At 39.0% G+C, this 22,780-nt stretch overlaps 1 protein-coding gene and 1 pseudogene across 2 annotated transcripts; one reads left to right on the forward strand and one right to left on the reverse strand.

Moving 5' to 3' along the window:
- Window positions 1-708: 708 nt before the first annotated feature.
- Window positions 709-22,121, reverse strand: BNIP3L (BCL2 interacting protein 3 like). 2 transcript variants are annotated; one of them, XM_035726128.1, is made up of 6 exons: window positions 21,931-22,121; window positions 14,862-15,045; window positions 10,391-10,463; window positions 5,582-5,685; window positions 5,299-5,448; window positions 709-3,536 (listed from the first exon to the last, which is right to left on the reverse strand). In XM_035726128.1, exons 1-6 carry the CDS (start codon window positions 22,028-22,030, stop codon window positions 3,488-3,490), a joined length of 660 nt encoding a protein of 219 aa, XP_035582021.1. In that variant the 5' UTR covers window positions 22,031-22,121; the 3' UTR covers window positions 709-3,487. The 2 variants fall into 2 exon arrangements, with proteins under 2 accessions (XP_035582021.1, XP_035582022.1); XM_035726129.1 differs by having other exon boundaries at window positions 21,967-22,117.
- LOC113926008 lies at window positions 14,626-14,817 on the forward strand (annotated as a pseudogene).
- Window positions 22,122-22,780: the final 659 nt, after the last annotated feature.

Consider the following 22,780-nt stretch of genomic DNA (forward strand, 5'->3'; position numbering starts at 1 on the left):
TTTTCCCTCAGATCCTCCTATCCACCCTGGCCCACCTGTCCCAGCCCCAGGGTTATCCTGTGGGCAGGCCCTTCCCTAGAGAATCAGCTGATCTTCTTGCCTCTGGTACTCTTCTTTCTCCTCACTCTTTCAGGACCATCCCCTTCAGTCTTCAGTCACTTCCCTGCATGTAACCCCTCAAAGGCATCCCACTAACTGTATAAATAAGTTTAACTCCCAGAAGAGCATATAAATCTCAACTTGGTTCAACACTAAACTCTACTTTCAATTTCCTCTCTACCCATCTTGTTTTCCAGCCACAATGACCTTCCAGTTCTTCCCAGAATATATTTTTCACATGTCAGTTTCTGCCACTCCTTTACAGCCACACTTGTGATTCCCTTTTGCGCTTGTTGAACACATACTCAATACATCAACTCTTCTGTAAAAAATACCCTGATGCCATCTAGCAGAAGAGAAGTTCTGAATGCTCTGGCCCCATCATACTTCATACACACTTCTCCGATCAATAATATTTTGTGGTGACGGTCTCCCCGCGAGGGAACTCAGGAGGTCAGGAATAGTATTCGTTCCCATGCACTTGGCACACTGTTAGGCCCTGGAGTACTGGAGGAACTTAGTGATGGAAAACTTCTGTGTAGCCAGGTGAGGCCTCATCTCTAAACTCCCACGCCACGCACATGACATAAAATGATATGCTGACAGAAGAAGTTTTGTGAGAGCTTTAATGGCACAAAATGTTTATAGCTACAAGTTATACATGTCTTGTAAACTGTATATAATGATACAAAGTGCTAACTAAATAGATGAAGAATGCATAATCACTTTGGCTCAGTTAATTCCAATAATTTCAACAACTGGTTCACTTAAAAATTCATCCGACTGGCTAAGTCTTCAATTTTCACTTTTTAGAGTAGTAAATATTTTTACTGCAAAGTAACTTGTTGCACTTTTCAATGTGCAAGTTTGTGCAGTTTTGCTCATGATTCTATTTACAAGTATTTTTAGCCAGTTTTCATCGATCAAGAAAAATGAAGCCTGCCTTTTCATCCCCAAATTGTAAACAGGTATAAAGCTTTTTAAACATTAATCTTAAAATGTCAACTGTTAATTGTCGAAGTCTCCTTTCCAATCATGCAATCTGTTTCTGTTCAACACAAATCTGGGTAGGAGCATAAACATGTATTCCATATGTTAGGGCTATCCATAAATACTGCATGATTTCATCTTAGGAGAAGTTTTACTGTGATCATGTATTCATGTTTTAGGTAATAGTCCAAAATTTCACAGATATTTTAAGAAAAAGGACAGAACTAAATTTATTTCCAATGTTGAAAAAAATCATAAATATACCCAAGTTCAACCACACTACTGACAGAATTGCTACTGAGTTTCAAAAGAGGGCAATGTGTTACCTGTAAAAAAGTTGCTCTTATTTTAAGGTTGATTTTACTTTCCCCTCCCAGGATATCAATTGTAATGTGAGTTGCATATTGTAGCAGTTTAACAGTTTAGTGCTTTCGACTTTATCAGCCTTTCCAATTTTACTCAGGCTTTTCAAAATCAGCGGGCCGTCAGATTCACTTTCTTTCCAAAAGAAATCCAAATACGAACACTTGAAATAAATAGGTTACAGAAGGCAAATCAAGTGTTCTCAGGTTTGAGAATAAGATAGAAACAAGGTATAACATAAAGATATCCAAAATTATTTAGGCATCAAGTGCTAGAAAGAAAACATAAAATAATTCAGAAAACTATTTTGGATGTATCATCTTTCTTAAAGATAATCAGCTATATTCCTGAAAAAAAGATAGTCAGAAATTAACTTTGTTTGTTTAATCTGTAGGTTACTTTCCATTATAACACGTCCATTTTACAAAACTTGATGTGAAAGACAAGAGAGTTAGTTTCTGCAAACTGGCAAATCTGGTTGCCAGTGTTCTTATCCAAGGCAAACCTGATACACTTTATTTAATGAATAGATGGCCAGTTTTAAAATTAACAATGAGAAGTTCTCTAAATAGTCAATAGTAATGTCTATATCATAAACAGTAATTATTTATATATAAAACATATAATAGTATCCCCTTTCAGAGTCACGCTAGGTGTTCCAAAATCCAATAAATCTACTTGGAGTAACTGGTAATCTTGCTGCTTTCTAACAGTTTGGTCCTAAAGCTTCACATTTTAGAAACGAACAAACAAAACAGAAACAGTCTGTCACTGAAGGAAGCTGCTGAGCGCTCTGGAACTGCAGGAGTTGAGCACGACTGAAAAGATGGCCCCGGGAGAACATGACCGGTGCCCGCACAGTCTCAGGCACCACCTTGGGAGGCTTGTGCAGGTAAACATTAAAAAGGGAGAGATCCAAAGAAAAAAAATGGCATCTTTTCAGAACCTTGTCAACTGTTCCCACAACCCAAGTCTGGTTTTCAAAGTTGCACAAGTGCTTGGAATCACTCTGAAATAATTATCTTCAGAGTTTAAAGGCTTCAGAGTATAAGGGGCGCTTCCTAAAACAAGAAGCCTGTATTTATACCACAAATTGGAACTCATTCCAAAGCCCCTTCTTAGAAAAGAATTAAAAACAAAAAAAAAACAAAAAAAACTTAAAGTCATGAAAAATTCACATGCAGCTAAAGATAATAAACATAAAAATACCAAACACACACAAATCCCCAAAGCAATTTCATATATTTCTAGGCCTGAGACATTCCTTAGGAGAAATAAAGATTCTACACCATAGAAAAGACAGCATTACAACACACTAGTATTAAAATCTGCTGATGTAGTTTAGTTCTTATTCTACTTCATACCCATCACTTACGTAGCTGGCCTCCTATAAATTAAAAGGCGCCATTAGGAGGCTGCTTAGACAAAACGTGGCTCCAAAGCTTGTTTAAAATAATTTTTTATTGCCCAGGATATTTTTTTTCTTGTGTCTTGTTTTTTTTTTTTTTTTTGCTTGTTCTCTTTTTAAATAACTATAAATTCAAGCTCAGGGAAGTTTGCTTTGCCTTGAAAAAAACAAAACAAAACAAAACAACAAAGCTGTTCTATCATTTGCTAACCTGATCTCATTTGAAGAGAGAGATGGTAGTTATCTTGCAAGAGTAAAATTTATACCATGAATGATGCAGGTCTAAGTCTGGTGGCACTAAAAGGAGATGATAGCATTGTTGACAAAATTATAATCTGCTGGTGGCATTTGCGGAAAAGAAGCCCTTGCAAATTTCTAAATAACAGTAAACTCTGTTAGGAAATTCTAAAGTGTCTTACGGGCCAAAAAGGGAATGAGGTTAGTAAAATGCCTCAACAGAGTTTGAATAAAATACTGGGTTTGAGAGTTACTGGAACTTGGATATGTAAAAACAGGGTGGTAGGCTGGGTCATGCTTACAATGGTCTCAAGTTCAAATAAACTACTGTGACAATACACCACTTCACAGGTCACACGCTTTTCCACTTCTCCAGGGCTGTTCTTCCCTTCAGTAGGTGCTGGCAGAAGGCGTGCTCAGTCGCTTTCCGATATAGATGCTGAAAGGAAACAGAGTACATCATGTCTCATCGGTGTAGACGGCGGCATGCCTGCTGGCCACAGGCCGAACTGCACCGAACAACTCCATGGTGCAGAAGTCTCTAAAGGTGTTAAGTGCACAGCTCCCTAACACACTGAAATCACTGCTGACTTACTTAAAACTCGTCACCAGCCAGCCAAACTGGTTTTATGTAATTATGTTTACTCATTAGGCAGGACTGGACAGCACGGGGGCAGTGATCACACGAAGTAAAACCAGAGAGAACAGATCCCTCCAAAGAACAAAGCACAGCCAACTTCCCTTGACATGTTCCCTTATAGTAGGCAGAAAGTTCTACTGATACTTCACATACAAAATACAGTAACACGCCAAATTACAAAGCTGCCAGGGCTTTACAGTGGGCTCTTAACGCTTCAGGATTAAGGCCTAACATTACTTTTCCGTGCCAAGCAAGTATTTTACCATTAAACAACATAAGCAGAAGGGCAGTTAAGGAAAACAGGAAGCTAGTCCCACCCCACAGTGTAATAAAACCAACTTTCTCAAATCCTTTTTTCCCCACACACATCTATAACAGTAGTTACACTTACACCAGCAAGCGAGACAATCTGAAGACTCATGAAAGGAAGGGCTATCAGAAGGTATAAAAACCAAGTCCTTGAGGGCAAATGAACTACTGTGCAGTCATTACTGAAGGGGAATTTAAATTCCTCTCCTGCCTGCCCTCACACCAACCCCATTCAACACCCACACACTCCCTTCCTCCACAAACCCCTTCCATCCATTCTGTTGTTTGTGATCGCAGCCTTCACCATCACAAAAACAGATCAAGCACCCAGGAAGACAAAAGAAGTCTATGGAAAAGTCATGTGTATGGTTCCATGTTTATGACTATAAGTAAATTCCTTACCCATATGCTGAACTCCTTATAGGGGAGATAAGGGTCACATAGCTTTCGTATATTATATAGAGAAAATGATTCTTCGCACATGCTTAAAGAGAATAACAGGTCTTAAAAAAAATAACTAGTGTTTATAACTCTTAAAATCTTTCAAAAATGGATTTCCTCAACTGCTCCATCAAGACAAAAAAAAAAAAAAGAATTTAAAAGACATTCCTGAAAAATTCATCAGTTTTGGGTAAATGTAAGGCCAACTTTAGAAGAATAAATGAAAATGCTACAAAGAAAAAAAACAGGATCCTGAACCAACCTATCAGTTTCACTCAAGGCCTATTCAATAAAATGGTGTATTTTCCCATCTGGGGAAAAAAAAAAAATGTTCAAATCAACCCCAAATTTAAATACTTACAGGTTAGTTTACTTTAAAACTTAGCTAATCTTGATGAATCACTAAATTCTATCCCTGAAACTAATAATACACTGTCTGCTAACGAAATTGAACTTAAATTAAAAATAAATAAATAAAAATAAAACTTAGCTAATCTTGAGTAATTCATAAATAAGAACAAAACGCAAAAGGAAAAATTAAGCATAGAAGAGCCCACTTAAAGATGACCATTGAGAGGATTAACATGAACAACTTATTTGCAAATAAGAAAAATAAAACTCCACTACTAAAAATGCCTGCCAGTGTACCAATAGTGTATCAGCTTCAATAGTTCTTTTAAGCTCTCCCTATTTACACTGAAACATTAAAAGCAAAACAAATACAAACTGTTTCATGCCTATTTGTTACGTCTGTAAATACAACAGGGGAGGAAATGAAGGAAAAACCCGTTAGGAGTCCACCAGTACTTACCCTAGGCCCAAAGCCAAAACATGAGAGAGGAAGAGAGACGGAATGAACACCTTAAGGAATTCTGCGGAGAAAATACCCCCTTTCTTCATGGCCCCACTTTTCCTCATGCTTAAAGAGACGGAGCGTTTGGGGTGTCTGAAGTGGAACTCCCTGAGGGAAGAAAGGCAGGGGCAGTGGTCAGAAACTCACTTGCTGAGAACATCCTGGGAGCGAGCAGGTCCGCTGCCGGGGAGCGGGAGCGGCGTCTGCCATGTCCCCTGAGAAGACACGTGCAAGGACTTACTTAGGTGGAATGTTTTCAGGTCTACTGGACCAGTCGGACACCCAGTCGACGCTTTTCTTCGAAGCATCAACTTCTTTCTCTCCTTCTGGAACTTCTTCTTCTGACTGTGAAGAAGAATTACAACTTTAAAAAAGAAAAAAAGGAAGCCCAATTGTTCCTACTACAAAAGACAAATCTAGACAGAAAATACATGAAAACTCTAAGGTTGTGTGCATCAGCAATTTTTATGTAAGAAACATGCCAGGTTTCTAAAAAGGCTGACCTAATGATCTGAGATCAGGGCATTTAATATCTTAAAAAGAACTTGAGCGGGCCTTACTGTTGTTCTATCTAAGCGTAGGATGTGAACCTGAAAAAAGTGCACTTCAGGCTGTAAGGCTCACTAAAATGTGGAGAGGATTAAGAACTGTTGCATCTGGGTGATACTTATACCGAGGCCCACTGCAACATTCTCTTTACTTCTCTGTTCACACTTAAAATTTTTCATTATTAAAAATAAAAAAAATCTCCAAACATATATGCTAACCAATATAAAGTGATGAGAAAACAAGTGGGAGATGTGATGAGGAAATAAATAATAATATTTATTAATCATTTATCAAGAGACAAGCATCATTCTAAGCACGTTACATACATTAATCATTTTTACCTGGCAACAACCCCATAAAAACAGGAATTATCAATATTCCATTTTACAGATGAGGAAATGAAGACATAAATTCAGTAAGTGCCTGAGGTTCTGTAAGTAGTAAGAGACAGGGCCAGTATTTAAACTGGGTAAACTGTCTCTCAAGTCCCCAACTCCTAAGCATTAGGTTTTACTTCCTGGAAGGAGATTCCATCTTTTTTGACAAATCACTATCTAAACATTTCCCAAGGTTTATTCAAAACTACTTAAGCCAAAAGTTTTTTGGAATCATTTATTTTATACTGACTTAGAATTTGACATTTTTTGCATCAGGTAAATGAAACGAAGTCCTTTTTCTTACTAATGATAACCTACAGTTTCAGGCCGAGAACAAGCAAAATTCCCAATAGCTTCTCTTTCAACGAGAACCCACAGGAATGAGATAGTCCTAAAAATGACAGCAATATTCACTCGGCTTTAAGGAATGTGATGATAGGACCTCAAACCCAAGGGTCTCAAGGCAAAGAACTATTTTGATTTGTTACTTTGTTTGAACAGGATTCACTCTTTGACCAAAGCTTTCATTCTTTTTGGTAGATAGCTATGAAATGCAGAGCTTGATATATATCACGTGATTCTTTTTGACAGACTAGTTCTCTATGAACTAAGTGCTCCAGGAAGGTAATTCAGAGAGTGAAAGGGGCTACCCTATCTCTAGAGACTAACAAACTAGAAAGTAAAATCCCTGTGCATTTTTGCTACTCTGGTAGTATCATTCTTATTTAGTTCTGCTGGACTTGGCAAATTCCACTGAATGACACAATGTAGCCTTTAGGATTAAGCTTTTTCCATTGGGTATTGAGATTACTCAGAATCATGAGTTGGCTCTTTGTGGAATAAATCTGAAAATATCTTAAATCAAAAACAATAAGTTGTTACAATTTACTTATAGATCAGTTTGTGTACACACAATATCTGACAATATTCAACACACTGCATGTCACTTCTCCTTAGTTTCCAACTCTGGTCTCATGTGTCTCTCCTTAAAACTCCTCAAAGACTGAGGTTTAAATTTGTGAACAAGGTTAATATTTCCTACTTTCAAAGAGAATGAAAATGTAGTAAGATTGTATGGCTTAATTTACTTTAAGATGATGTCATTTTCTCTCAGTTGAGTGAAGCAAAGTTATCTTTGGACTACTAGTAAAAACAAATTCCCCAAATCAGTTTATAATGCTTACCTTAAGAACCAAGAATCCTATGCTATCCTCATTTACTACTGCTGTGTGCTTCCCTTTATTAATCTTAAATTTGCCAGTTTCAGGTTTTAAATTACCTTCCAACCCTTGGAAACATGCACTTAATATGGTAAAAATGTACTTAATCTAATTAAATAAGGTTCATGCTTTTAACTCAATCAAAAACCTTCTCTGATTATTTTAGCCTCTTCTCATGGGCAAGTCCTTTCCCTTCAAAGCACTTATATTTTCCCTCCCTGGCCCATGTCAAGTTCTCTAGTCTCTACGTGCAGCTATTGAACTGCACAGAATGGGGTCCATAAACCCCAGTTTTTACATCAGGGGAAAGGGAGGACATTTTCGGTCTGCATCAGTGATAGTGATACACAACACTGTGCTGGCCCCCTTCAGTCCCAGAAACACACTGCAAAAATGACTTCAGGAGACCTCCACAGTCTATTTGCTGCCATAATACAGACTCTTGAGGACTACGGTCATAAAAGTGTAATCTGAAAGATCCTTTTCCTAAATGCATTACACCTTAGGCTTCCTCATACCATAATTCACCGGGCACGTCTTAGTTCATCCTCATGACCTTGTGAGCTCTCCTGAAATCAACCCCGTGCATGGACTTATTTTAGTAGAAGGCACAGGGGCTGCAGGCTCAGACAGCCCTGGTTTCAATCCTGGCTCTATCACCCACTGGCTTTGTGATCTTAGATAAGTAATCTAATGAAGACAAAGCCCCACTTCTCCCATTTGTCCTCAGGGCTAATATCACCTCTTTTACTAGACTGAGAACATTGAAAGTGGGAAAAATCTTTTTTAAAAATAAATTTAGCACCTAGAATATTTTGATATATATTAGTGTCTTTCCTTCCTCCTCCTAGAAAAGGCTGAAAACATTCTATATTCCTCATAAAGACACATACAAAAATGTTTGATAAGAGCAAGTCCCATAACAGTCCCATGGTAAATGCTTCTATTTGTTAACCCTAAGCTCACTTCTCGTTCATGAAAAAAATCCACCCTCCTAAAACCTAAAGTTATTAATTTTTAAATGATCATTTCTGCAATTTAAAAAAAGCAATGTAATAGGCTTTTTGAAAGTTTAAATAAATCAAACCTACTCATTAAAAGTCTTACTCTAAAAGAACATATTTTTCTTAAGGGACTTAAAACTGCTTTTCCAAAGATGTAACCATGTTTAAATGGACTGCTCTGATTGTTAATGTGGCTTACCCAACAATGTTGATGGTAACTAATGTTCCTTTAGGTACTAGTTTCTGAATTGGGACCACAGTAGCAATACTACCATAATCTGACACAGAAGCCAAAAATGTTACATTTTCTCTCCTGAATTTCACAAACTCCTCTGGAATTCTAGGATGAACTCAGTCAGCTCTACAATTCCATTTAAATTATCAGTTAAGGCTAATTGTACACTGCCACTCCATGAATCAAGACAGCACTTATCAGAGTATTCTATTATGTTGTTAGATAAATTATTAGGAGGGAAAAGTATGTGTGGAGGGGGAGGGAGGTCTAAGATCAAATAAGCCTGGGAAACACTTGGTTTAAACAGATTCTTCTACTGCAGGAATTGTCAGAGCCTTTAATATGCTACTATGTGCTGTGACCACTAGGGGCGGGGGGGAGGGGGGGAGAGACCAGAGACTGTATTATTTCCATTTAACTTGACTTCAGAACTATCTTATGGAGCTTCCCATTGAGCAAATGTTCCTCGAAACACATTCTGTAAAATGCTAATCTAGATTTTCAAATAGTCAATATGAATTGAGGACATCTTCCTCAGGAAAGACTAGAGCAAAGAATTAATTTCATTTCTCTTCCTTGGGATTCCTTAGTACACTTTTGTCCTGGAAACTACATATTTTCTTCTTCATTAGTTATACCTTATGCACATGGCAAAACTGACATACATTAGCCAGCAATTCAACAATTGCAGTTAGAACATCTCTGTACATGAGAGCCTTCTTTATAATATAAAGCTCATAAAATAAATTTATATCTGATCTGTAGATTTTAGAGAACAGCACCAACAGAATATGGAAGAAGCAGGGAGGAACTGTGCAGCCTTCTGAAACAGAAAGAATACTGGGTGGACCCAACATATCATGCACAATATTTCAAGTGCAAAAGGGGAACAGGACATTATACAGGGAGAACCCCATAAAGCAAATTTCTGTCTGAATGCATTTAAACATTCCTTCCACAAATACTCTGCTAGCCCATGAACACGGTAGAAAAAGACAATGGTTCTGGTCCTCACAAATTTGCACTCTAGCACTTTTAGGCGAGTTGACACATCAATACAGTAAAGGGCCAGCTATGACCATTTTAAATTGTTAATAACAATTACTTACTTATCGTAAATTTCAGAATATTAATCGTTGTATGCTTTCAATACTGTAGCCATCTATTTTACTGACAATGTCAACTCCTAGTGAACTACATTTACCTTCTTTAGTTTAAGGAACCCTGCAAAATGTACATGAATTTTATCTCTAGCTGTTGAAATTCGTCTCAAAAGTCACTGCTTTGATGTCAAATGCAGAAAAAGTTTTCACGCCTGCTTCTACAACTTTCCTTTTCATTCATTTTGTGACCTTAAATAAAACATCTGTCTCAGCTTTCTATTTATAAACTCAAGAAACTAGCCTGGAATACTGGAATGATACATTACAGACAAGAATTTTCCAATTCTGTTAGGGTGAGAGGGATCCAAAGTCTCAGCTGCAAAGGCATATAACGAGGGCTCTATCACCCCAAGTAAATTCCCAAAATCAGAAACTGAAGAACTTATACCAGCTTCCAACTACTTTTTAAAGTCTTCTTATTCTTTAATACATTTTAGCAAAACACAGAGTTCGCATTCCTAATTATTTACCGTACATCAGAAAAACAAGCACACGCACACACCTGGGAGCTATGGTCCCTGCTGGTGTGCATCTCCACATCAAACATAATCTGCCCATCTTCTTGTGGGGAAGGGCTAGAAGAGAAAGAATTTAGCCATTAGTTTTAATTCTCATTTTGTCAAGTAAATTAACCTCCACTGGAAATTAGAAAATTAAGTTACAGTAGTACGGCTCTGAAAAAGCGGCAAATCAAAAAGTATTATCTTGACCCCAAAGAACAAATGAAATTGAGCACTCTTATTCCCAAAATGTTCTGGAATTTTGTGATGATGATGAATTCCTTTGCAAGGATAAGTTTTCTCTTTTTTATTCTTTTTCCAATAAAGGTACAAGATCTTCAAAATTCAGAAACTTAATTTCGGGTTCTTTTTCTCAAAGTTCTTTCATCATTTAATAATTCATCGCCAGTGATTTTCAAAGCGTGAAAGCAGTTTTCAGAGTCTAGTTGGTTCCCAGCCTCCTGAGGAGCTTCCCCGGTGTAATCTGAAACCGGTCCCCACACAGGAGGGCAAGGAGAGGGAAAGAGGCAGGCCACTCCAGGGTGGTAGGTGGCAGCATTAAACAGCAAGGGAATTTACAGACGAGGCTTGTCTTGGCGTGACAGTAAGGTGAGCAGATGGCACCCACCTGCCACATCTTAAAAGTTTATACAGAGGTCTTAACTGGGTTTAGTCACGTATACCATTCAAACAGTCTCAACACCACATTTCGGTCTCAAAGCTGTATTCCTGAGGCAGCTTCTGGGAGCCATGAAGGCAAGCAGAACACACATTCCAAGGACAGGGGAAGGAATGAGGAGCCTCCAATTGCCCAAGTCCAGCTCCAGGGTCAAACTGTGGTCACGTCTTCTCAAACACCTCCCCCAACACTCTTTCAAAGGGACTTCAAGGTTAAAATTGTTTTCATGATACTATTATGATTTATTTGCCTTTTTTATTCTGTCATGTCTATCATTCTTAGTCTGTGTATTATGAAATTTTCCAAAGGCTACATGATGTGTTTTATCACTACAAACCAAATGCAAAAGCAAATAAGAATCCAGCTGTTTTCTATTAAGCCAGATAAGAAAGAGATTTGCAAAAATGTAAATCAATGCCACTAGTTCTTACTAATATTTTTTTTGGTTATGAAAAAGTTATTTTTCATTTTAAAAAGTTACTCATACTGAAATGTAATGGGTTTATTACTGTTGAATGAATACATATTTTTAAATTTCTTTTAATTTCTGATATACTTAAATATCAATATATATAACCCCCATCAACAAAAGATCTTTGGGGATCCTAGTAATTTTTAGGAATGTAAAGGAGTACGGAGACCAGAACCAGAACCACCATTCTACTTATTTCAGAAATATTTGCTTTCAGATATTTCAGAGTGAATTATATAAGCATATATATGAATACAGAACCTTCAATTAAAAGTACAAAATATATTCCCAGAGACAAAAATTTACAGATAAACTTTTAGACAAGAACACATGATCACGAACTATACTTGATATGATAGATGAAAACAACCTGGTAAGTTCTATTCTTAACTTTATCAATGATTCCTTGTGTAACCACAGCAGGTCACTAGATTTTCCACTACACACCCCACCCCACCAAATCTAAACCGAAGTAGGGATGAAAACGCTCCAGGCTTAACCTGTTCAAAGGAGTAGATGTTATCTGTTAAAGCTACCATGAGCATGTGTACAATGTTAACATATAGAGATGCTTTTGAACTAGAAATCTCAGGCTGGAGCACAGGCACCAGGTGGAAGGAGGCACTCTTGTTGTCCTCAGTTTACTGTCATTATGCTCACATAACACTGTTGCGTTCACAGCCAGAGAGATCAAGTTAAGGGTCAGCCTCACAGAGCCAGGAGCAGGTCAAGGCAGCAGAATGACATAGGCAAGAACCCTACAGAAGCACTGCTCTACTTCTTCCCTCTATCACTGCACCAATCTCACTTAGAAGAATACTAAACATTTCACTGGTAAACGGTTTACTACTTCTAACAATATGGAATGCATTAGAGCTTCAATCCTGGCTCATATTAGAATTAGCCAGGGAGCTTTTAAAATATCCTCACATCTCTACCCCATCCCTGACGAGAGAATATGAACCTCTAGGGATGTGGCCTGTACACTGGTATTTTTAAAAGCTCCCTGGGTGTATCTAGTGTGTAGGTTGAGAACTCCTGCAATAGGGTAAAACACAAAGGGATTATCTTCTAATAACCACTACAGTGACAAAAATGTATCTCTGGAATAATTTTTAAATTGAAAATATGGTTTACCCTTGAACAATGCAGGGTTTAACCCTGCACAGTTAAAAATCTGTGTATAACTTCTGACTCCCCCCTAAACTTAATTACTAATAAACCACTTTTGACAAGAAGCCTTACAGATAACATAGTCAATTTACACGTATCTTGTATGTTATAGGTTTTATGTAGTGTATTCTTACAATAAAGCAGGCTAGAGGAAAAAAATGTGAAACAAACTCCTAAGGAAGAGAAACTACATTTACAGTACTATACTGGATTTATGTGAAGAAATCCACATGGCTGTGTAGTTCAGACCCATGTTGTGCAAGGGTCACTGTATATATAAATTAGCTCTGGGATAAATATCCAACAGTCCTAAAATGTTTCCACCTACAAAAAACACTTCTCAATGACTTCAAATATAGAGATGCATGGCAACTCAAATGACAGGAATTTTGAAGACATTTTAAAATGTTAAGGTGTGTTGGCACAGGAGAGTATTACTGAGCTAGAGTTGCAGGCCTTCTCTGAAAGATGACCAGGAACCCAGAGCCTAAAGATACAGAAGCTGAGGGATAGGAAAAGTGTTCAAAAGCACATGCCACGCCTTGCTTCACGTGTTTAGAAACCTAACTTAAACGTGATCACGGGAAGGTAAATTCATATTCGATCACAAGTGTAACTACAACCACAAGTGAAGTAAGATGACTTTTTCTCTGCTCAGTGACAACAGCAAGTGAACAACAGGTTAAGAGACACATCAATACCAATGATCAAGGGCCATGTACTTGAATGTATAGTAAAAGACTTCTAAACGGGTCCAGAACAAGCAGAAAACTTCAGAAACCCATTACAAGTCCCATAATATAAATGTAATAGGATATAAACTTCATTCTGAAAGACAGATGAATGCTGTTGCAACTGGAATCAATGGCAAGCTGCTCAGCAAAGAGCCATCTGCTCTGCTTCTGCTTATAACCACAGCCATACCAGGCTCCTAAGAAGCACAGGGACACAGGCAGAGATGAGACGGGGCGGTGGGGGCGCACAGTGTGCCAGGGCCAGCAAACCGGGCTCTGCTACCTTGGTAACATCAGTGGATTATAAGATATGCAGGAACCTCAAATATGACTGAACTCCTCTTTCTCCTTTGAAACTTTTTCTGACAAATAAAATATGCTATATACACAATTTTTACAAAGTACAAAAATAATCAGAAGAAGAAAAATATCCATAATGCCATCCCTTAGAGATTATCACTTTTATTTTTAGTATACATTTTAAGTGTTTCCTTAGTCTTTGCCTTGAGCATCTGCATTTTCTACATGACTAATGTCAGTTAATTCTTAATTAACCAAAAGATCACCCAGTATCCCATAATGCTAACAGTATGGCTGTCACCAGTCTAGGAAGTATCAGGTATACCACCCAGCCCTCCGGACAAAAACAAAGCTTGTGCTGCAAAATAAATGAACAACTCACCGTCAGCCCACTCACACGTACCACTGTATCCTTACTCTTTCACCAAAAGCAGCCCTTCACCAGTGGAATTACTCTCCCCAAGGCCAATGTAGAAAAATGAGGTCTGAAATAAAAGTTCCTCTGAAGAAACAGAATGGTCTTCCAAATTAACTATCTTTGCAGACCCTGGTTGCTGTTTCCAACCATGCAAATACTACTATAACTTCAATCAACCTGCAGTTTCTAGGACCCAAACGTTTACTGAGTGTCTCCTATGCACCAGCACCATGACTGTCAAGAGTACAAAGAAGATGAAACAGGACCCCTGCCTTTTGGAGCCTCACAGTCTAGAAGGGGGACAGTACGTAACTGGCAGCATGTGATCTGTGAAACAGGACACAAAGGAAAAAGGGAGAAAGTTTAATACTACAAGTAAACATTTATGCCATTGACTTTTAAACTGATAAACATCAAAAAAATGATACAATCTGAATAAGGAAATTGATTTAATCTAGGGAAGCTTTGCGCAGTGGCAGTATCGTAGCCAATGAGGTTTATCCGAGGTGCGATTATTGCTAATTGATTTAATCTAGGGAAGAACACCAGGCACTCAAGTATTTGTCAATTAGCTATCTGATTTAAATACACACGCTGCAACAAATCAGGAGTCACATTTTGTAAAAGAAAATGAAAGCAGATTTATTTTTTCTAATGGGAATTAACCTTGGGACTCATCTGTATAGATCTCACTTACCTGTCACAGTGAGAGCTGGCTCTTGAACTACTCTGTCCTGATTCATGTTGTGCATCCAAAAGAATCTTCTCCATGTCTCCATTGTGGATAGAGGATGAGGAAGGTACATGTTCTAGCCCCCCATTTTTCCCATTGCCATTATCATTGCCATTGCTGCTGTTCATGGGTAGCTCCACCCAGGAACCTGTTGGACAAGTCAGATAGCTTAAGTTAACCACAGCAGAACCAAACTCTGTCATGTGCACACAGATGCGAATGTGGTGAATTCTGATAAGAATTCGGTCTTGCCTCAAAGCAAATGCAAGAGTATTCTGAAGAAAATAAATAAGGAGCAACAGAAGTCTAAAAATATATATAGTTCCTGTTCCTGAAGTAGCTCACGCAATCAACCAATTTAGAAGAAGCTGGAATTCTACAACTAGTGTCTTAGAAAATGTGTCTTTCAGCCAATTTTCTCTCTAGTTAAAGCTTAGTTTATAGATGATAAGCACTTCACTGAAAACTTTGAGATTGCTTTTCAGAAAATAAATGGCTACTTTATTACTACTTATCTTTAACATTTTAATTATATATGTTTAACATAATATATATATGTATTTTTTCCCACTACTTCAGCTATTTAGTTGTATCCTCCCCACAGATAAAATAAACCTATGGCTTAGAAACTTCTTAAGAGTCATCTAAGTAAGTTAACAACTGTCCTAATTAGCACAATTAGAAGCTCCTAGAAAACTTAAATCCAATCATAAAATTTTCAATTTGTGTACAAATGTGCAGCATAAAATTAATGCATCTAGCTCTTAATTAAATCCGGTGATAATACTAAAAAAAAAATCCGAAAAAAGCTTTCTCTCTACCCCACAAATTAGTTTCTTCCTTTCCTTTATGCCTCACCCCTTTCTATCCTCTCCCCTATGCATTAACCATACCTTGTGGACTTGTCCTTTCTTCTCTCCCACGACTTCCCTATTTCTTAGGGTTTCACTAAGCTTTGTTGGTTTTGGGGGAGAAACTGCATCTGTATAGGAGACACTGAGGTTTTCTCAGGCCAACAGTCAAAGAGGGTGGAGCCACAGGAAAGGGGATGTGGCCCTGGTAATCTGGACAGCCCTTGAAAATATTTATTTATTGGCTCAATGAGTTTGCTGAACACATTAAGGTGCTTTAATTTTAAGAAGAATTGGTAACAGTAGCCAACAGACCAACGTCACAACAAAAGGAAACACGGGTGAATTTTCTTCCTAATTTCCATTCTGTATAACAAATTTTGTTTTAGAAAATATAACCAAGCAGGTTGACAGGGCCGTTCCTCCAAACTCTCAACAGAACATTAGAGTTCTGTGGCCAGTCTTCCATCAGTAAATCAGAAAAACCATCAAATGAGGCTCAAACCTTAAAATGCACTCTCAGGGAGGGGAGGACTATTCTAAATCCAAAGTGAACTCAACATCATCCTTACATGAAGGAAAAGCTCAAAGGCAGACCTGGCGGGAAATCTGACTCCACCACCTACTCTCTGCCTGTCTTTCTGAGCTTAGGTATTCTCATTTGTAAAACAGAGATATAAAAATACAGACCCCTACCTCTCAGAGCTGCTCTGAGGATTAAACACAGGACATAGGTAAAGTGCCCAGAAAGTGGGAGATATTCAGCTATCCACTAGTTAAAAGAGCTTATTATTTGTCCAGTACTTAGAACAGTGTTTGCTAAATAAAAACGAAGTTACCCTTTCTTTCCTTTCCCTCTAAGGCAGTCCCAGTGGGTGTCAACAGTCCTATAACCACCACCCAATCTTTGGGACCGTACGGCCAAACAACACAGCTGTACGACATCTCTATGACCTCATTCTACACACAAAAATGGACACAGACTAGACAGAACTCAAAATGTATTAACAAGTTCAAAGAGCAAAGCTAAGACAGATTTAACACTAAAGGTAATTTAATTAAATACTTGGAGTGCCTCTGGAGTATATAAGAAGTATGCCAAAAGCATCCCTAAATTTAGAGTTCTGCAAAGTATTTCAACAGGAAAGAGACAGAAAAAGAGGTATATGATAAATTTTTTTCTAGTTTAACTGTTTTCTAGGACTGTCAAACTTATTTTAAGCCAATGGAATCAGTTCTTGTACAGAAGCCCAAAGTGTAAAATAAACAAAAGACCTGAGCTGCTCTGATAGAAGAACTAAGGAACCAGGGTTTTCCCATGGGTCTTTGTGGAAGCCAGTCTACCCTAAAATACAGTTAATGTTCACTTCAAGTAGCTGATCAAAGAGAAAACTGGCTGTAACAGTATCAGCTTTTCCAGACCTTACTTTTTTAAAGGACTTCCAAACCAATATCTAAATTCTACTTTCTGCATTAAAAATATATGAGCAATCATAACCTAGGAACTTGAGAAGACATAGCTGGAAAACCTCAGTAAAACCGATCTCGGTGACTGGCTTCACATCTAGCATAACTGAAGTCATTTCTACTTAAGGCAGACAATATTTATCTGCCATATATTACTAGGGTGGTTAAGAGCACAGACTGAAGGCAGACTCCCACTCTACCACTTTCATCTGTTACACCCTAGACAGGTTACTTAACCCCTTAACAGTTTTCTCATCTATAAACTGGGGATAATAATTGTATCTACCTCACAGGGTTGTTAGAAGGTTGAAATGAATAAAGCATGGTGAAAAATAAGGTCACTAGTACAGGGTAACTGCTATGTACTATCCACTACTATAATTATACTCTATCTTTTTAAAAAATTTATTGCAAAAATGTGTTTCTTGAAAATAAACACACATAAAGTAAAAACACCTTTCCTCCCAATCTCCCATTCCTACTCCCAAAGACCACTTTTAAAAGGTTTGTATGTCAACTTCCAGAGCTTTTTCAATGAAATACAGTTCTGTTTTTTGCTTTTGTTCTTATACAAAAATTGAATTGTACTATATTTTTCTGTAAGAAGCGTTTTTTTTTTTTTTTTAAGATTTTATCTATCTATTTGAGAGAGAAAGAGATTGCAAGCATGAGCAGGGGGAAGGGCAGAGGGACAGGGAGAAGCAGACTCCCCACCGAGCAGAGAGCCTGATGCAGGGCTCGATCCCAGGACCCTGAGATCATGACTGGAGCCGAAGGTAGCCGCTTAACCGAATGAGCCACCGAGGCGCCCCTGTAAGAAGCATTTCTTACCTAACAACTTATAGATCTCTTTCAATGTCAATGTATATTACCTTACGTTATTCTTTTAAACAACTGCTTTGCATCTCATCATAAGTACATACCATACTTTAACCATTATCTAAATGTCAAGGTTAACCATTAGCACAATCAGGTCTTCAATAGACGATAATTTGACAATGTGCATTAAGACACCTAAAAAGGTAGATTTCCCTTAAAAGTTCTCTTCCAGATAGATCATCTATGGAAATAAACATTATTGCAGAAAAAGTTACGCACACAGATTATTAAAAGCTTCATCTTTTGACTAAGATGGAAAAAAAAATAAACTTGTCTTTCTCAATAGATGGACTGCACATTCTTTTCATTACCTAGTTCATTCCTGATTTACAGCCTCAGAATTTCTTGATGTTCTAACTCTACCAATTCTCACAAAGTCCCCTTCTACTTGGAAAGGAAACAAGACAAGATATGAGGATTGTGCTGGCCAAGCAATACAAAGTGGAAAAAAATCTGAGTGAATTCTCTTCCTGATAATCAAACTTTAAAATTAAAAACTGCAGGCTCCCTCCATTATATTAAAAGACTACTTACAAACCGAGAAGCATTCTCTTATGCCAGACTCTACACATACACAATACAGGAGATATTTTCTAGTTTAAGTCTTTGAGAATTGCTAAGAGATTCAGAATTGGTAAGAGAATCACACTTCTACATTTGGTAATATAGTACATCGTGAAGGTTGGTCCAGTAATTGTGATTATATTCATGACTGTATGCTGTATATATTCTTTATAGTTTTATAATCACTAGTTCAATCCTCTTGCAAGAAGGGGAGTGGGAGAGCTGAGGGGTAGAGGAAGGGAGAGAAGGAAGAAGAGTAGTTCTCATCTTTTTCCACAACTTTCCAAGGTCCCATGTATAACTCTTATCCGAACCAGGTGTAACACATTCCATTATGTCTTATGTTCTCTCCTCAAAGTCTTTATTTTATTTCAAATACTTGATGCTGGAATCCAGACCAAGAACAGTCACCAACATTCTTCTAAAAAAAAAAAAAAAGGTCATTTTGCACAAGTGGATACTTACACACCAGTTACTTATGTATTCAAAACAGTATCATGAAGCAGTGAAGTTTCACATGCCATAGCCTTAAAAGCCTTCTCACCATACTGGGGAAGCAAGTACATCATGGTTGAAGATGTTTAAAAAAGAAAAAAAAAAAAAAAAGGCTGTACTTCCTACATTAAATAGTAACAAGAATTTTACTGCTACCTTGATTTTCCTTATATTACCTACCAAATTATATAGCATAAATGTCCTATACAAATATTCTTAAGTAACTTGTTAGTTTTCTTAAGAATAAAACTAGGACTGGAAACTGGAAAAATGTCATTTTAACTTTGCCAGCAGTTCAAATATTTATCCACTGATTTGTAAGGAAAATGAACGGTTCCCCTACAATGGTAAACTAAAAAAAAAAAAAAAAAAAAAGTTTCATTATTCCAAATATTTCAATAATTTGCTGTTAAAACTGTCGACCCCTGAACTGAAGAAAAATCCCAAACCACAGATAATCTGTACAATGAGTTCATCTCCTGTGTTTCATAGTTGTGCAACTTTACCCAACAAAGAACTTCAACTTATCAGCAATTTGGGTAGTATCAGATGTCTGAGTAAGTTGTTTTGCCTAGTGCCCAAAAATCACTTGAAGGAATCAGTAAGGCTTCTTGTTTTGTTTAAACCACCGTTGTATAATGAACTGAAAACACAAAAGAATAAAAGGCAAGAGAGGAGAAATTAAATATGGCACTAGCTAAAAGGTTTTCAGTAACTTTTCAAAGCTCACCCTACTCAAAATACTTTCTGTCTAGCAGGTTTCCCAAAGCCAACATTTTGATAATCACACACAGACTGTGTGTTCTTCCACTTCGGTTAAGAGCTAATACAAACGTAGCAGCAACTGATTGGCCAAAAACATCAAATACCTCATAGGTCTATCAGACACAGAGATAAACAATCACAGACAGCTCAACCCCATTTGTTCTTGTTTTTGTTAAATGGTGTGCAAAGGAAACTAAAATTCCTTTTTTTCCTGTGAAATCATGTATGCATACTAACCAAACAGCTAACTTTTAAGTACTGCATGAAAACGGTGAGTACAATCAAGAAACAGTACACTAAAAAGCTAGATAGGCAGGTCACCTCTGTACATTAGGAAGAACAGCTTACTGAGAGAATAGGAAACACACATAACCAGGGGATTCTGGGCCACTAACGCGTCCTGAAAGGAACACTAGATCATCTGAAAGTAAAAATCTCAGCTCTAGGTCCTAGCCTGCTGTGAACTTGGACAACACACCTTACTCTTGCTCTCTTTACCAGTAAATAACAGAGACAGTTACCTCTAAAGTCTCTTTCCATTCTAAAATTCCATGCTTCTAAGAGTATGCTAAAAACGGGTAAGTAGCGTTTTAAGTGCACGTTAATACATGAAACAGATAACGTTTAAAGATACATAAACTAATCCTTTCTGTGGGAAATAACATATAAATCTTAAATTCCAGAACGGAAGACACTTGAGTTTCAAAAACTGAACATTTAAGAAAAATTTATCCATCAAAAGATGGAACAGCAGCAATAAGCAATGAAAATATCTTAAAATACTCAAATTCTATCCCCATCTTGTGGGAGGGGACAGGAACTCTTTTCCCTAAAATAATTTTTAGGCCATGTTGGAACACGTCCCTCTTATGAAAGAGATTGCAATGCCTTTGAATGTCATTTAAGCAACCAAATGATTTTTAGACGATTTCATCTGGCCATTTGCTAACTGTCCCAACTGCCTCTTTCATGAGATCAATTACAGAAAGGTTAGGCAAGAACCTTTCCAAGAAGACTGAGCTTTTCAAGACAACTGGGAAAAACCTTAGGACAAGAGATCTGAGCACCAGATTGTTATGATAAGCAACTGTAGCTGGTCGTAACTCAAATGCTGCACATTAACTTCCAAGCGCCCGACTGTATTCGTGTGGTTTTAATCCCGTTCCTGAACATTTATTGCCCCAGATTCCACAATTTATGCAATCTTGGATGGTTCAAGAGGCTGTTCACAAAAGGTTTTCAGGACACACAACTCCATCGTTTCAAAAACAAAACCAAAAAACTCACTTGAGCCAACTCTCAAAAACAAACAAAAAAAAGTAGCATAGCCTCCTCACCCCCCCACCCACAATGTGAAACAAGTAACCACTAAATTACCAAATGATTTTCCTGACCAGCCTGTGTGGTAACAAAGGAAGGGAACTGGAGGGCTCACATTCTGAGCCCTAAAGGAAGGCCGACCCAGAGAGGTGGGGTCAGCCGGGCCAGGCCCGAGCCCCGCCGCACACCTGACCTCCCGCGCGTCCCCCGGCGGCCCCCTCCCCTCGGCCCGCCGCCCGCGTCCATCCCCCGGCGTCCCCGCTGCACGTCCCCATCCCTGCCCACGTCCCCTCCGCCGCCGCCCGCTCCGCCCACCCTGCTCCCCGCGCCCCAAGGCCCGCCCCCCCGCGCCCCGATTGGCTCTGCTCAGGGGCCCACCACAGGTGGGATCGGATCGCCCCCCTTCTCCTCCCACCCACCTGCCCTCCCCAACTGCCAACCCAAGCGACCCCGGACCAAGACCCCATGGAGGGAGGGGAGACAGGGCTAGAGAAAGACAGGAGCAACTCCTCCTGACAGGTGACGGGAGCTGTCAGTCAGCCGCACATCCTCAGCCTTGGCCAATGGGCTGCCTTCTCCTCCCGCCCCCCGCGCGGAGCTGGCGGCGGCGGCGGCGGCGGCGGCGGCGGCGGCGGCCGGAGCAGCTCCTCCTCCCCCATCCTCCTCACCCAGCCCACCCGCCCACCACTCACTGTTGAGGCCGGCTGGCGGGGGCAAAGGCTGTTCACCTTCCTCGCAGTTGTTGTTGTTGTTGTGCGGGGGCGGCGGCTGCTCTACTAAATGAGACGACATTGTCAGGCTGCTGGAAGAGCTGTGGCCGCAGCAGGACCGCCTCTGGTTCTCGGGCAGCAACACAACAAGCCGAGTCCCCCGCCCCCTTTTCTGCTCCTGCGCAGTCCCTCCCCCGCCCCTGACGTCAGGGCCCGCTCCGGCCACGTGACGACAACACAACAAGCGACGGGGTGGGGAGGGGGCGTTCCCAGGCGAGCTTCGGACCTGGAGACGCGGGAGTCATGCTGACACGCGCACCTGGAATGAATTCTTGCGTGTCATTTGTACCGGCCTGCTGGAGTGACTTATGCAGCTGGAACTGAGATAGAGGTTAGGGAGAAATGTGTAATGAGGAAGTGTTAAGGTGCTCATATGTTGGCACCCAAATCTGCACCAACATTGCTTTAGCCAATCCCTGAGCATTCCTTTTTCACTATCTGCAAGGATTCATTTCTGTAATAGGTTTCATGGTGACACAAAGGAAGCAAAAACCCCGGCGCCTCCCTGTCATAAACCTAAAACAAAGCTGGCAATACATTAATACTCCAAACAGGGAACAATGTAAGGCAGGCCAGAATTTTTAGTTGTTAAAGATTTTTTTTTTAATTTTAAATTACAAATGTAACACGTGATCATTGTAAAAAAAAAAAAAGGAAAATTCCAGGAAAACATACGGAAGAAAATAACCACCCGAATTCCATCATCTACCTACTTCTGGGACTTGACATCGGAAGTCATGTTCCCTATACGTGGGTGACAGACAGTAAGCTA

This window comes from Zalophus californianus, chromosome 2 (assembly GCF_009762305.2).
Source record: "Zalophus californianus isolate mZalCal1 chromosome 2, mZalCal1.pri.v2, whole genome shotgun sequence".
Lineage (NCBI taxonomy): Eukaryota > Metazoa > Chordata > Mammalia > Carnivora > Otariidae > Zalophus > Zalophus californianus.